A 13,702-nucleotide genomic window follows, 5' to 3' on the forward strand; every position below is an offset into this window, starting at 1 on the left:
TATGCTTTGAAAAACTAATCATTTAATATGTATTAATCATTTAATTACATTGAGTGGTCTTAATTAAAATAAATTCTTTGTTTCTGATTGAGAAACAAGGCATTTCATTTAGATGTTATGGGGATATTTTCTTTCAGTGTTTTCCTTGTCAATTTCTAGCCTTACCACAGTGTGGTTTTTAGGGGAGTTCAATTTACTTTTCATAATTTTAAAATCTGGCTGTTTTGTGTTGTATCCCATCTCTTCTGGAGAATGCTCAATATGTTGATGAGAGATGGATTATTCAGACATTGGGTGAAATGTTCTGTACCTCCCCGTTTACTTGATCTAAATGTCTCTCTAGGAAATCTTCAGCTATTATTGTATGGAGGATTAGCTTGAAGTCTGCTTATATAGAGTTAAGTGCTTTGACCATGAGTTAGTATACTTTTACAATTGTTATGTTATCTTTTTGATCTGATTGCTTCATCATCGCATTACAAACTTGGCACATTTGGTTGTTTGATTAAAATCTGTTTGATGATATTATAAGGACAAATCTGCCTACTTTTCCTTTTCATTTGCATGGACTACCTTCTTCCACTCCCTTTTCTCTTTGATGTATTGTTTATTGCTATTATATAGATGATGTACAGAGAGGTTACAGTTACATAAGTTGAAGAGAATATGTCTTTTCGAACAATGTCACCATTTCTCTCGCTATTTTTCTCTCCCATCCTCACCCTCCAGTTCCATAGCTTATTTTCAACATAGTGTCTAGTGAGTAGCACTACTGTATTTGTTCATTCTTTGTCCCACCATTTCTGTGACTCCATGGCCACAAAAACATTAATAAAGAAAAAATCTCTTTTGTTTCCATTTCCTTGAGTTCTTTTTTGAAAAATATTATTTTTAATGATCATATAGGTATTACATCTTTGTGTTTCTCTCCTGAGTACGATCCCCTTGTTCTCAATGTGGGGAATGCCTAGAAACCTGTATAATTTATGATGTGCAAGGTTTTTTGTTGTTTTCTTTTTTTTTTTTTTACCGTTTTTCATTTACTTGTAGATCTATAAGTACATTCTAGCTACTACACTCAGAGAAACCATGAAATTTCTGTTTCTCTGGGTATGGTTTACATTATTTTCTTACTCTCACTGAAGGCCATTCATTGAAAGTGAATTGAATTTGTTGGAATCAACATTTCGTTTGGACTGGAGGTTTTATTCATTCAGCCATTCTAACACTTACTGGTAGAATGTACTGCATTTCAATTGCCAGTCATTGACACATCATGTCACACTGTTTCTATTGTGTAACTTCTCCACGTTTACTGAATCTTCTTCTATGCTTCCTCTTTCTTAGAGAATTCATTGTTCACTAATACTTACTTTTGGACTTTTGGATTATAAGATTTATTTGTCTGCTACAGATTTTGTGGTACTTGTGAAACTTAAAATAGATTAAAACAATCTGTTTTGGAATGATGACAACTACCTGTGATGTTAAGGAGAAAAGAAAAGAAAATATGCACACACAAGTAGTACAAGACTATGAGCAAATTCATAAGTGAATGAGAGACGTGTCATAATGAAATCTTTTCATTTAAGTTTTAATGAAAATTTTTCACTTAATATTTTAAGATGAGAAGGGGTAACAAGCTAGACAAGATATGTAATCACTACCTTACTTATGAAACTGTATCCACTCTGTGTATCTCCTTGAAATAAAATTAAAATAAAAAATATTTTAATGCTCCATAGGAAATGTACTCTTTATCTTACTCATGTAACTTTAACACCTCTATACAGTATCTTAAAAATAAAAAATATAAAACATATTTAAAAAATATATATTAAAGTCATACAAATGAAAATGGCAACTTCATTGTATTCCTTTCATCATTTGTAACTTTAATATTTAATTTTAAATTGTTCTATGGAAATTTCTAGATGTTACTAATTTTCTCTTCTTCATAAGAATTATGTGTAATATTTGTCTACCACATTTACATTGTTAGAACCTACTAAACTCACTTGTATAATCACTCTCAGCAGTAAGTTTTATACATTTCTAAAATTTTATTTTCTTTTGGTAGTATTACAAAGTGCTGCCATTCAACAGATCCATTTATGAATATAGTGTCCCTTGAACCATGTCACCCTGTTTAAAATTCGCACCCATACCTCCAACCCCACTCCCTCTTTTTCTTTTCTTTTTTTTATTAGTCATTGGGCTTGAAAATCTCCTTTTCTTAATTTTGGATTATATATATTTTTGATATTAATAATGAATGTACACTTTATATATACATATACCCTGCACAGTTATTCCAAGTATTCATGTCTTGGACTTTGACTCTATCTTTCTAAAAATTTTACTATTTGTGTTTTCCATAGATTCAATTATAGATCAGTTAATTCAATTATAAATGCTTTGGTGCCACCCAGACATGTTCTAGTTCCTACTAATATATGACATCATACAATTTATGGTTCTCTGTGTCTGGGTTACTTGACTTAATGTAGTTCTCTCCAAATCTTTCCATTTTTTTAGGAATGGTTTGATGCCATTCTTTGTATTGGTTGAGCAGAATTCTATTGTATATATTGACTACATTTTCTTGTTCCAGTAGTGCATTGAGGGACATCTGGGCTGCTTTTTTATCTTCGCTATAGTATAAAGCTGCAATACATGTGATTATAGTGGTAACATTAGTGTATCCTAATTGTATAATCACAATGACAGGACATGCTTATCTCACTGGTATAGTCACTCTCACCAGAAAACAATGCATTTTTTAATCGTGAAAATACTGTACAGAGGGGTAACAAATACATGGACAAGATAATGAGTACATTTCTTATTAAGCATTGTAGCCTCCTCCTTTGTTTCCCCTTCCAATCCCTTCCAAAATATCCCTCCTTTTAACATTCTCACACACCACTTCCAACCTAACCACATCCCACACTTTTAATTGCGTGTGAAAGGCCTGTTTATTTTATTTATGGGTTTTAAATGTATTTATCATAGATTATTTTTATTGTAGAGTTGATATGCAGAGGGGTTACAGGTACATGAGTAATGAGCACAATTCCTTTTGAATCACATCTGTTCTTTCATCAGTTTCTCCACGTATTTCCCTACCATCTCCATCCACAACATATCCAGTTCACTTTGCACAGTGTCTAGTGAATATTACTGTTGTGTTAGTTCATCCTTGTTCCATATTTTTATGTTCTCCCTTACCCTCCAAAATACAAACTAACTATCAAACAATAAGTAAAGAAAACAAAAAAGCAACAATTGAAAATTGAAAAAAAATAGCTTCTGCTTCCTTCTTTTGGAGTTCATTTCCTAGAAGATTATTTTATATAGTCATCTTTACATACCCATTGAGCCTTTTTCCACCACTCTTAATGCATAGCCTCCTTTTGCCTCCATATATTAATGTCTAGGGTTCTGTATAAATTACCATGTCCCAGTGTCTTTGCATAAATATGTATAATACTATTTATTGGTTTTAGTTTTTATACTTATAGATTTATAGGGACATTCTAGTTACCATGAATGAGGGAAACAATGCAACCCATATTTCTTACTTTGCTTAATATAATTTTTCCAAAATTTTTCATTTCTTTAAGAAAGTTAAAGTATCATTCTTCCTGACAGATAAGTATATTACCATTGTGAATGTGTATGTGTGTGTGTGTGTATACATAAACAGACCATGTTTTCTTGTTTATTCATCCACTGAGAGATATCAGGGATGATTCCATATCATGGCTTTCGTAAAAAATGCTGATTTAACATGTTTTTTTTGGGGGGGGGATTAGAGTGGTTTGATTTGTGATCCATCAAATAAATGCCAACAAGTGGAATTGCTGGGTAATAGGGAAGTTCTATAGTTAGTCTTTTAAGGAACTTCCATAGTGCTTTCCAGAGTGACTAAACAATAACATTCCCACAAAAACTATAATTGGGTTTATTTGAGCCACATCCCTGCCAACCTCTGTTATTGTGAGTTTTCCAGATAATGGCCATTGTAACTAGACTAGGTAGAATCCTACTGTTATTTTGAATTGCATTTCTTCTTTTTAAATTTTATTTTATTGGAAAGGTGATGCAAAGAGAGGTTACAGGTACACATGTAATGAGTACATTTCTATTTACACAGTGATACCCTTTCCTTGGTTTCCCCACTTTTCCTCCCCCAATTTCCGTCCTCCCCAGGTTGAAAGTTCTATTTCCAACATAGTGTCTAGTGAGTATCACTGTTGCACTGGTTCACTCTGTCCCTCTGTTTCTCTGATTCCCCTTCATTTCACAAATCAGATAAACTTATGTCGAAGAAAAAGGATACAGAATTCAGAAACTCTGACCATTGGGAATAAACCACAGCAGAAACAAATGAAAGACAAATGTAGTATTTTCTGAGGTTTTGGACACACTACTTCATGTATCTATTGACCATGATTTTCTTTGTCTGAGAAGTCTCTCTTAATTCTCTCTTGGGTTGTTGAGTTTGGGAGTTTCCTTCTGTCTTGCTAAATTTTAGCTCTGAGTATATGTTAGACATGACCTCTTTATCAATGTATAGCTAGTCAAGATATTCTACCATTCTGTGTTCTGTTCATATATCTTCCTAGCTTTGTCCCTTGCTATTCAGAATCTATTCAGTTCAATACAGTCCCATTTATCCAGGCTTTCTTTGATTTGTTGTGATTATGTATCTTTGTTTAGATTGTTTTACTCTGTGGCTAGAAGGCTTAGGTGTTTCCCTAGTACTTCCTGTAATATTTTAACAGTGTCTGGCCTCACATTAAACTATGTGGTCCATTTAAAGTTGATTCTGGTACAATGTGATATATGGGTATAAAGACTCTGTTTTCTGCATGTAGATAGCCAATTTTGCCAGCACTGTTTCTGTAAGAGGCTAACTTTTTTAGAAGCTGTGTTTTTGGCTCCCTTATAAAATATTAAGTGGCTATATGATTGTGGGATTGTTTCTGCGTCTTCTGGTCTGTTTAAGTTTCAGGCCTATTGTTTGCCAGTACCAAGATGTTTTTATTACTATGGTTTTCTAATAATGCTTTGACTTTGGTACTGATATTCCTCCAGTACTCCAGTACTGTTCCTCCTGCTAAGGATGTCTTTATTGCTATTCACGATCTTTATTATTCCATATGATTATTTCGATTGATTTCTCTAATTCTTTGAAGAAAGTTACAGATATTTTTATTGGCATTGCAGTGAATTTGTATATTGCTCTGGGCAGAATTGCCGTTTTTATGATGTTAATTCTTCCAAACCAGGAGCATGGGATGTTTTTCCATTTCCTTAAGTCAGCTTCAATGTCTTTATAGGAGGTTGAAAAGTTTTCACAATATAAGTCCTTCCCATCTTTGGTTAATTCCTAAGTATTTTGTGAGGCTATTACAAATTGTGTTTCTTTCTTGATTTCAGTATCACACTTCTCATTGTTGGAATAGATGAATGCTATGGATTTTTGTTGTTAGATTTCATAGCTTGTTCCTTTGCCACCATTTGAATCAACTCAAGTAGCTTGGAGAGAGGAATTCTATATGATTCTTTAAGTACAGGATTGTATTGCTCACCAAGAGGGATACCTTTACTTCATCTTCCCTATCTGGATCCATTTATGTGTTTCTCCTGCCGTATTTCTCTTCCTAGGTATTCCAGCAGTATGTTCAATAGGAATTCAGAGAAAAGTCATCCTAGTGTTGTTATGAATTTAGAGGGAATGGCTTTAAATTTTTCTATGAAGTATAGCCTTTATTATGTTCAGGAACTTTCCATGGATTCATAGCTTCTCTAGACATTTTATCATGAAGTGGTGTTGAATCTTCTCAAATCATTTTTCTGAATATATTGAAAAGATCATGTGCTTCTCATCTTTGCTTCTGTTTCTGTGCTGAATTACATTAATTGACTTTTGTATATGGAACCAAGTTAGCAATCCTGGAATGAATTCAATTTGAACATAAGGTATCGGATTTTTTTTATTACATATTGAAATTGGTTGGCCGGAAGTTTGTTGAGATGTTTTACATCAACGTCTATTGGAGAAATGGGTCTATAGTTCTCTTTTATTGATGGGTTCCTATCTGGCTTGGGGATGAGTGTTATGTTTGTTTCATAGAAATACTTTGGTATTGATCTTTCCCTTTCTGTTTCATTGAAGAGTTTTTGGTGCATAGGAGTGAGTTCCTACTTGAAGACTTAAAGATTTCTGCTGTGAATCCATCTGGTCCTGGGCTTTTCCTGAGTTGGAGGCTTTGTTGCCATTTCAGTTGCATTCATTTTTATGGGCAATTTAGGTAACCACCTGGAACTCTTCCTCCAAGAAAGCAGTCCCTGAGGAGGCACAAACAGATTCTGAGCTCAGTTTTGAGCTGGGCAGCAGAAGTCTTATTGAGGGGCCCCTGTTTCTGGATGTGGCATTATCAATCTCCTTTTTCTATTTCCCCCTACCCTTGTTCTCTGGTGTTTCTCTGCTCCTTTGTGTTGTGTGGGAGTAACAGCAGCCACTCCTTAAGGGTCTGCAAGCTGATTTTCATGTCTGCCATTCTTTCTATCCTTGTGTTTCTAGGGTTAGTGTTTGCTGTGTGATTTTGTCAGTATCACATTGTTCTCCGTTTAAGATTTGATCTGTGGCACTTCATGTTTGGGTCTCCCTGGGCTGCCTGAGAAGGCTAAGGGCAAAGGTTGCAGCCACTCAGCAGTAGTCTGCATGTTGTCTTATTTTTTCTGCTCTGTGTTTCTGTTGTGAGATTTCTTATGTATTTGAGTGAGTCCCCATCTCTTTAATGTTTGATTTTTTGGCTCTCGTGAGGTAAAATGGATGCAAGGAATCTATATAGCTGTTTTTCTTAGATAAATCTAAGGAGTTTACTTGTGATGATGCCACCATCTTCTTCGAAGTGTCATGTCTGCATTGAGGTGCATCATTGAGGTATTGATGTGAGATTTTTCTAATTTGTTGATGAAAGACTTGAATCGTCTTCTGAGATCTACCTTGGTTGTGTGCCAAAGGAGTTGATATTTTAGTTGTTCTTTCACATTGAATCCCAGAAACAATTAAATTTCGATTTTTATCTCTCTCTTCAAATAACTGCTGAAGTCTCATCAATGAATTGCTTAGTTTCCATGAGTTTATTTTCTGTGACTCATTTGGTTGTACTCAGCTTTGATTATGTTGACAGGACAGAGGCTATACATTCATGTATATTTTTTTGTTCTTTAATGGTTCTGTTTTGTGGTCTGAAAAACTTACTTTAGTATTTCTTGTAGGAAAAGTTTAGTGTAGATAAATTCTCTTAACTGTGCTTCTCTGAGAACATCTTTATCCTTCCTTCATTTCTACAGGGTATCTTTGCTAGGTGCAATACTCTTGGTGGATAATTTAGATTTTTTTTTCTTCAGAATTGTAAAGATCTCTTGCCATGCTCTCTTGACTTATATGGACTCTGCTGAGGAGTTAGCTGTTATGAAAATGGGTGCACACATATAGCATATGGGTCCCATTTCTGTTCTAGTTTAGAAAATCATCCTGTATATGTCATTAACTTGTGAGTGCTTCATGCATAGAAAGGCTGCTGTAGATGTTATGTTCAATAATTTTATTATCCTTGGCTGGGAAGGTGGCTTTTTGGTAGCTTGCTTGCCTCACATGCATGAGGCCCTGGGTTCAATTCCTCAGCATCACATAAGCAGAACAAGCTAGAAGTGGAGTTGTGGCTCAAGTGATCGTGTGCTAGCCTTGAGCTGAGAGACAGCTCCAAGGCCCAGATTTCAGCCCCAAGTCTAATAAAAAATTGATTATCCTTTCACCTTTAGGCCTTTTACTTTCTAGGTATCTCTACATTTGTTTTGCTTCCTTGAAAATACTCTCTTCAACTTTTAAAAAAGCTTTTTAAAACATATTCATCCCTACATTTTATTATTCCATATGTGTATGTGCAATTAGATTTTTCTCAAGCTCACTATTTTCTTCTGTTTATAACATTTCAGAATATGATAGGCTTACATGATCACTTCACATATACCTACAGCATATAATGAACAAGTTGATCCTTTCATTAGGATTTCCAACATGCCTTCATTGTTTCCATTTAAACAATACCAGTTGATTTCATTATATTAATTTATGTATAATCTTCACACTTAAAAGCGTGCATATAAATACACAAAAACACACATTGACACATACTTTGGCGCACACAGACAGGACTTGGAGAAAGAAAGAAGGAATAGTACTTTGTTCCTCTTTATTTTGCTACTTTGGTTCCTTTTGAGAGTCTCTATTTAAATATATTGGGAAGAGAATAGTGATCAGTGCATTTTACCATGGAGGACTTGGAACTGGAAATTCTGCAAAGCTTACCTACAATTCATTCCTCAACCCTCAAGTAAGGGGTTTCTCTCTCCAAAATGAATTCCTTGAAATTGGATGCATCCCTTTTGTTTTGTTACATAAAGAAAAAGAAAAATCCCTCCCCTTATAGGTCTGCTCTTTTCCTGGTTGTTATCAGTATGAGCTATTCCATATGTTATGTCTGTGAACAGACCTTGCTATAGTCTCATTCATAAATAACACTTTGCTTCTGAATACTGCTCTTAAATTAAACATTCCTTAGTTTGCCTGACCTGTCATATAATCACAAAACTAGCTGAGTGACTGAAAATGCGAGAAATATTTTCTATACTGGTGTAGCTAGTTGCACCAATGTAAAGAAACACAACATTTGCTGCCTCATGAAAACTTAATCCAACACACAGCAGCCTTTTGCTGTGGTACATGTGGTAATGAGGAAAACAAGCTCTCCCTCAAATTAAATAAGTATCTGAATTCTATAAGTAAGCATAGGAGACTACATTTACATTCCATTCTAATTGGGGTATTATTTTAACTTTTTCTTTGACAAAGAAGCAAGCATTTGATATATTGAAGTTTTAAACATGACATACTTCTTCAAATTTTCTTTGGTCATTATCCAGGTTGATCTTCAAGAATTATCAGTGTGTTTTGGGTTTGGCTTTTGCGATTGAGGAGATCAACAAAAACCCTGATCTTTTACATAACCTGACTCTGGGATTTGATGTCTATGATGTTCACTTCAATGCTTGGACAATGTTTAAGAATCCTTTCATTTGTCTCTTTGGGAAGTATAAAATTCCAAACTATTCCTGTGTGAGAGGAAGCAGTTCTATAGCAGTACTTACAGGACCATCAGGAATAGCATCTGACCAGATTGGGACATTGCTGGGACTCTACAGATTTCCACAGGTGAGAGTGGAAGGTGTGCAATGATATAAAAATGTCTAAATTCATGCCATTTCAGGTGTTAGAAGAGAATGATAGGAAGAGACTCACAATGATAGGAAGAGGCACAAATAAATCAAATTTTGTGATATCAAAGTGTAATTACTTAACGGTAGTCAGAACTATAATTTTAATCATTTGGAAAAAAGAGGTGAAAGATTTGAGCAAATAATTGGATAATTTATTGTTTCAATCTTTATGAGTAATTTTCTTTAACAAATCAGGAAATGGAAGATGGCTTTGCAGTGTGAAGATATGTTGAGCAGGTTACTGATGGTACACAAAGTAAATCCTAGCTAATCAGAAAACTTGTATCTCCAATTAACCTGCACGGAGCACAAGGTGAATGTGTGACTCCATTGGTATAGAACATGTCTTAAGGAAAATGGCCAAGGAAGTGCAAGAGTGTATGAGTGTGTGTCCCTGTACTGGTATTCATATGTAAACACACACACACACACACACAGAAAATAATATTTTGAATTAAAAAAACAGGCTCAGAATAAGAAAGTATAGCCATATCCTCACAAATGTGAGAGGTACATCTAAAATATGAATATGTTATATGAAATAAATATGGAATAGTCACACAGTCATTGCACACACATGTATATGTACGTATATATATATATATATGATGGGTATATATATATATATATATATATATATATATATATACTTTATTAATCTGAATAACATAGGATATATAGAGAGGTGGAACCCATAGTGTATCTTTTCTGATCTACTAACAGTGTGAAAAATGAACACCAAAAAACTGAAGCATATCTTGTCTGAGTGGGATATGTTTTAAGGGAAAAATACAGAAGAATAGGAAAAGGTTGGGTGGAGAAATACACCATAATATTCAATGGGCATATGTGAAAATAGAATTAGGAAAGTTGAGGAGTGGGTGGGGTTACAAATGGGAAGTGTTGATGGGAAATAGTGACAAAAACTAAAAAACATTTTACAAATACACAGCTATTCAAAAACAAATTATTTTTTCAAAAACTAAAAAAACCTACCTTCCATCTACTTCAACTAGTTCTTAACATACTTCAAGACTGAGATTGTAAATAAGGGAATCCATGGGACCTAAGTTTCTTTGTGCCTATAACTAGTATATGTCTGAGTCAAGCAGAAAAGATCAGATAAGTTGATGTTAGGGAAATGATCCCTAAGATAGGTATTCAAATTTTTTTCTTTCAGGTGATTTTTTTCTAACAAATTTATAAGATTATTTCTTTGTTGCTTTGTATGTCCCTTCCCCATGATATAATCCCTGCTTTCACTGTATTTCATGTCAGTATAATTTGTGGAAGGGAAGGGGCAAAACAAATATTTTAAATAGGGATACAGGTGGACCCATTTGCAACAATGAGATGTACAAGTCCTTATGTGGAAAAACGAAGTTTACAACTTTAGTGGGGGGGGGGGAGGATTGAGTTGGGGGTTCGGGGGGAGAATGGGAAGGGATGAGAAGCAGAAACAAAGGAGGAGGTTACAATGCTTGATAAGAAATGTACTCATTATCTTGCCCATGTAATTATAACCCCTCTGTACAGTAATTTCACAATAAAAATAAAAAAAGAAAAATTCCCTCAATTGCAAAAATAAAAAGACTGAGATTGTGATGCATGGCATTCTTCTCATTCACAGAACATCCAATTTTCATTCCCTTTAGTTTACCTTTGGGCCTTTTGATCATGCCCTGAGTGACCATAACAAGTTTCCTGATCTCTATCAGATTGCCCCAAAGGACACATCAATAGCCGCTGCCATGGTCTCCTTACTGCTTCACTTCAGCTGGAGCTGGGTGGGACTATTGACCACAGAAGATGATAATGGGGCAAGGATTCTTGCTGAATTGAAAGTAGAGATGGCCAAGAACAGAATTTGTGTAGCCTATGAGCTAGTGACCTCCACCCAAGATGCATATAAACACATAGCAGTTAATCATTATATTAATCTATCTTCCGCAAGTGTCCTCATCATATATGGTGATAATAATTCACTGATCATTTTCATGATATTTATTGAGCAAATTATTACACATGGGAAAGTTTGTATCATGAACTCACAGTGGGATTTCACCCTGAAAAGGAGATATTTCATGCTAGGATCATTGCATGTACCTCTTATTTTTACACACCATCATGTAGATGTTTCTGGATTCACAGATTTTGTCAAGGCAGTTAAGCCTTCCAAATACCCAGAAGACATTTTTCTTTTGAGGCTGTGGTTTCTCTCTTTTAATTGCTCTGATTCTGTGTCTGACTGTGTAACATGGGACAATTGTGCTCATGATGCCTCTTTGGATTGGTTACCTGGGCATAGTTTTGACGTGAGTATGTCTGTAGACAGTTACAATATATACAACGGTGTGTATGCTGTGGCTCAGGCTCTCCATGAGATGCTTCTTCATCAAACAGAAGTTCAAACAACAGGAAATAGAAAAGGAGAACTGCCTTCCTCTACTCAGGTAAGTTCTTCTATGTTGGAATACACAAACCATGAGCAAAGGCACTTGCCAGAGGCATTTCTTACTGAATGAAATTAAGTATTTCTGAAGGTGTACATGTGGGTTTTTGTTTATATATGGTGTGTGTATATAGATGTCTATATATACATAGGGATATAAATATATATATGGTGTGTGTATATATGTCTATATATGTCTATATATACACACCATATATATATATTTATATCCCTATGTTATATATAACTTGCTTACTGATATTAATGGGTATATGTTTCAGTATTTGAAGTAATTGTTTCAACTCTTAAGCTTTTTCCTTTCTATTATGAGAAACTATTGGAAGTACAAAATTGAACAAATGTATAGTCACATTTACAACATTAAGTATTTCAGTTGCTTTTCCAAACTCTGTGAATTCTTTATGTTTCAATGTCTTTGAGGTATTCTAGACATGTGGGGATATGCTCTGAAGAAAACAACAGGCCAGTAACAAGAATAAAATATATTCCATCTTTCTATAAATTAATTTTGGCCAGTGCAGGGGCTTGAACACAGTTGCTGAGTCTGTGCTCAAGGCTAGCACACAACTACTTCAGCATAGCAAAACTTCTGACTTTTTCTGAAAAGTTTATTGGATACAACATTCTCACTGAACTTTCACCCCAGCCTGCTTGGAAGCATGATCCTCTGATCTGAGCTTCCTGATCAGCTGGTATTACATCCTTGAGCCACCAGCACCCTTTTTATTAACTCATTAGTTACGAATAGTATCAACATGCTCATAGCTACTGTTTTTAAATCTGAAAATTCAGCTTTTCCTTACAAGTTTCTTCAGTCATAGCAAAGGATGACTTGCTGAAACCAATTCCTCATGTTTTTCATGAGTGCCAGAGTTACATTCAATTTTGGGTATTAAATATTTAGAAAGCACAAACTTCAGAAATTCACAAAAGTGTGGTACTTGATTTTTCTGAAAATCCTCCTCTTTTTCTGAGTGATCAGGAAAGATTTTTTTTCCACAAAGCTTATTTTGATTCCTCCATGGATTTTCTTCTGCGATACTTCACTAGTTATCTCTACTATTCTCAAATTCAGATTCCGAGATTAAATGCAATCAGGAGCTTTTAATATTTTGCTTTCTGTCTTAACTCTGAAATACACTTGACCATAAGATGTGTCTACTTTTAGCTGCTCACTTTTCTGAAGAATAACCAGTTTTACAATCCTATTGGAAATCATGTAATTTGGGACAAGCAAAGGAAATTGGAGCCAGAGTATGACATTCTGAATATTTGGAATTTTCCAGAGGGTCTTGAACTTGAGGTGAAAGTAGGAAAGTTTTCTCCATATGCTCCACAAGCCAATCAACTCTCTTTATCTGAAGATATGGTACAGTGGTCCATTGAAACTACAGAGGTGAGTTGGATCTGATCCTAATAATTTCCCACACACACAAATCGGCAAAAGTCACCCTTTAAATTTGTACCTGGTTGAGTTCCAGCTAGATTCTCCTATAATCCTAGAGTCTAATATAGCTCAGATGGGAATATCATAGTTTACAGTTAGCTCACACAGGAAACTTGTGATATTTCTATTGTCAATAAACCTTCAAAATTTGGAGGTAGAGCTGTGATTAAGGTACTGGAGTGCTACACTTAAGTCAAAATAGCTGAAGTCCAGTGGTCAGGCTTTGATTTCAAGCCCAAGGATCAGAACCAAAAGAGTTTAAAATGTTTCTACATGTTGATTTGGAATATTTTCATAAGATGTAAAATATATTTTTCTCAGTGAGATTCTAACACTGCAATAAAATAACTGAAGAGTTAATTTATGGGGTTGAAATGTTTCTTTTGCTCCCTTCTGTGGAGATTCTTTCATTGGTTATTTGACCT

The 13,702-nt window shown here is 34.7% G+C and overlaps 1 protein-coding gene across 1 annotated transcript in view; it reads left to right on the forward strand.

Annotated features, from left to right (window-relative positions):
• The window catches only part of LOC138813697 (vomeronasal type-2 receptor 116-like), a 57,257-nt gene that overhangs the window by 2,984 nt on the left and 40,571 nt on the right, over window positions 1–13,702 (forward strand). The window contains exons 2-4 of the mRNA XM_070002080.1: window positions 9,004–9,292; window positions 11,013–11,810; window positions 12,999–13,226. Coding sequence (XP_069858181.1) covers window positions 9,004–9,292; window positions 11,013–11,810; window positions 12,999–13,226 — 1,315 coding nt within the window. The remainder of the gene's footprint in view (window positions 1–9,003; window positions 9,293–11,012; window positions 11,811–12,998; window positions 13,227–13,702) is intronic.

This window comes from Dipodomys merriami, unplaced genomic scaffold (assembly GCF_024711535.1).
Source record: "Dipodomys merriami isolate MVZ:Mamm:240054 unplaced genomic scaffold, mDipMer1.0.p SCAF_6, whole genome shotgun sequence".
NCBI classification, from domain to species: Eukaryota; Metazoa; Chordata; class Mammalia; order Rodentia; family Heteromyidae; genus Dipodomys; species Dipodomys merriami.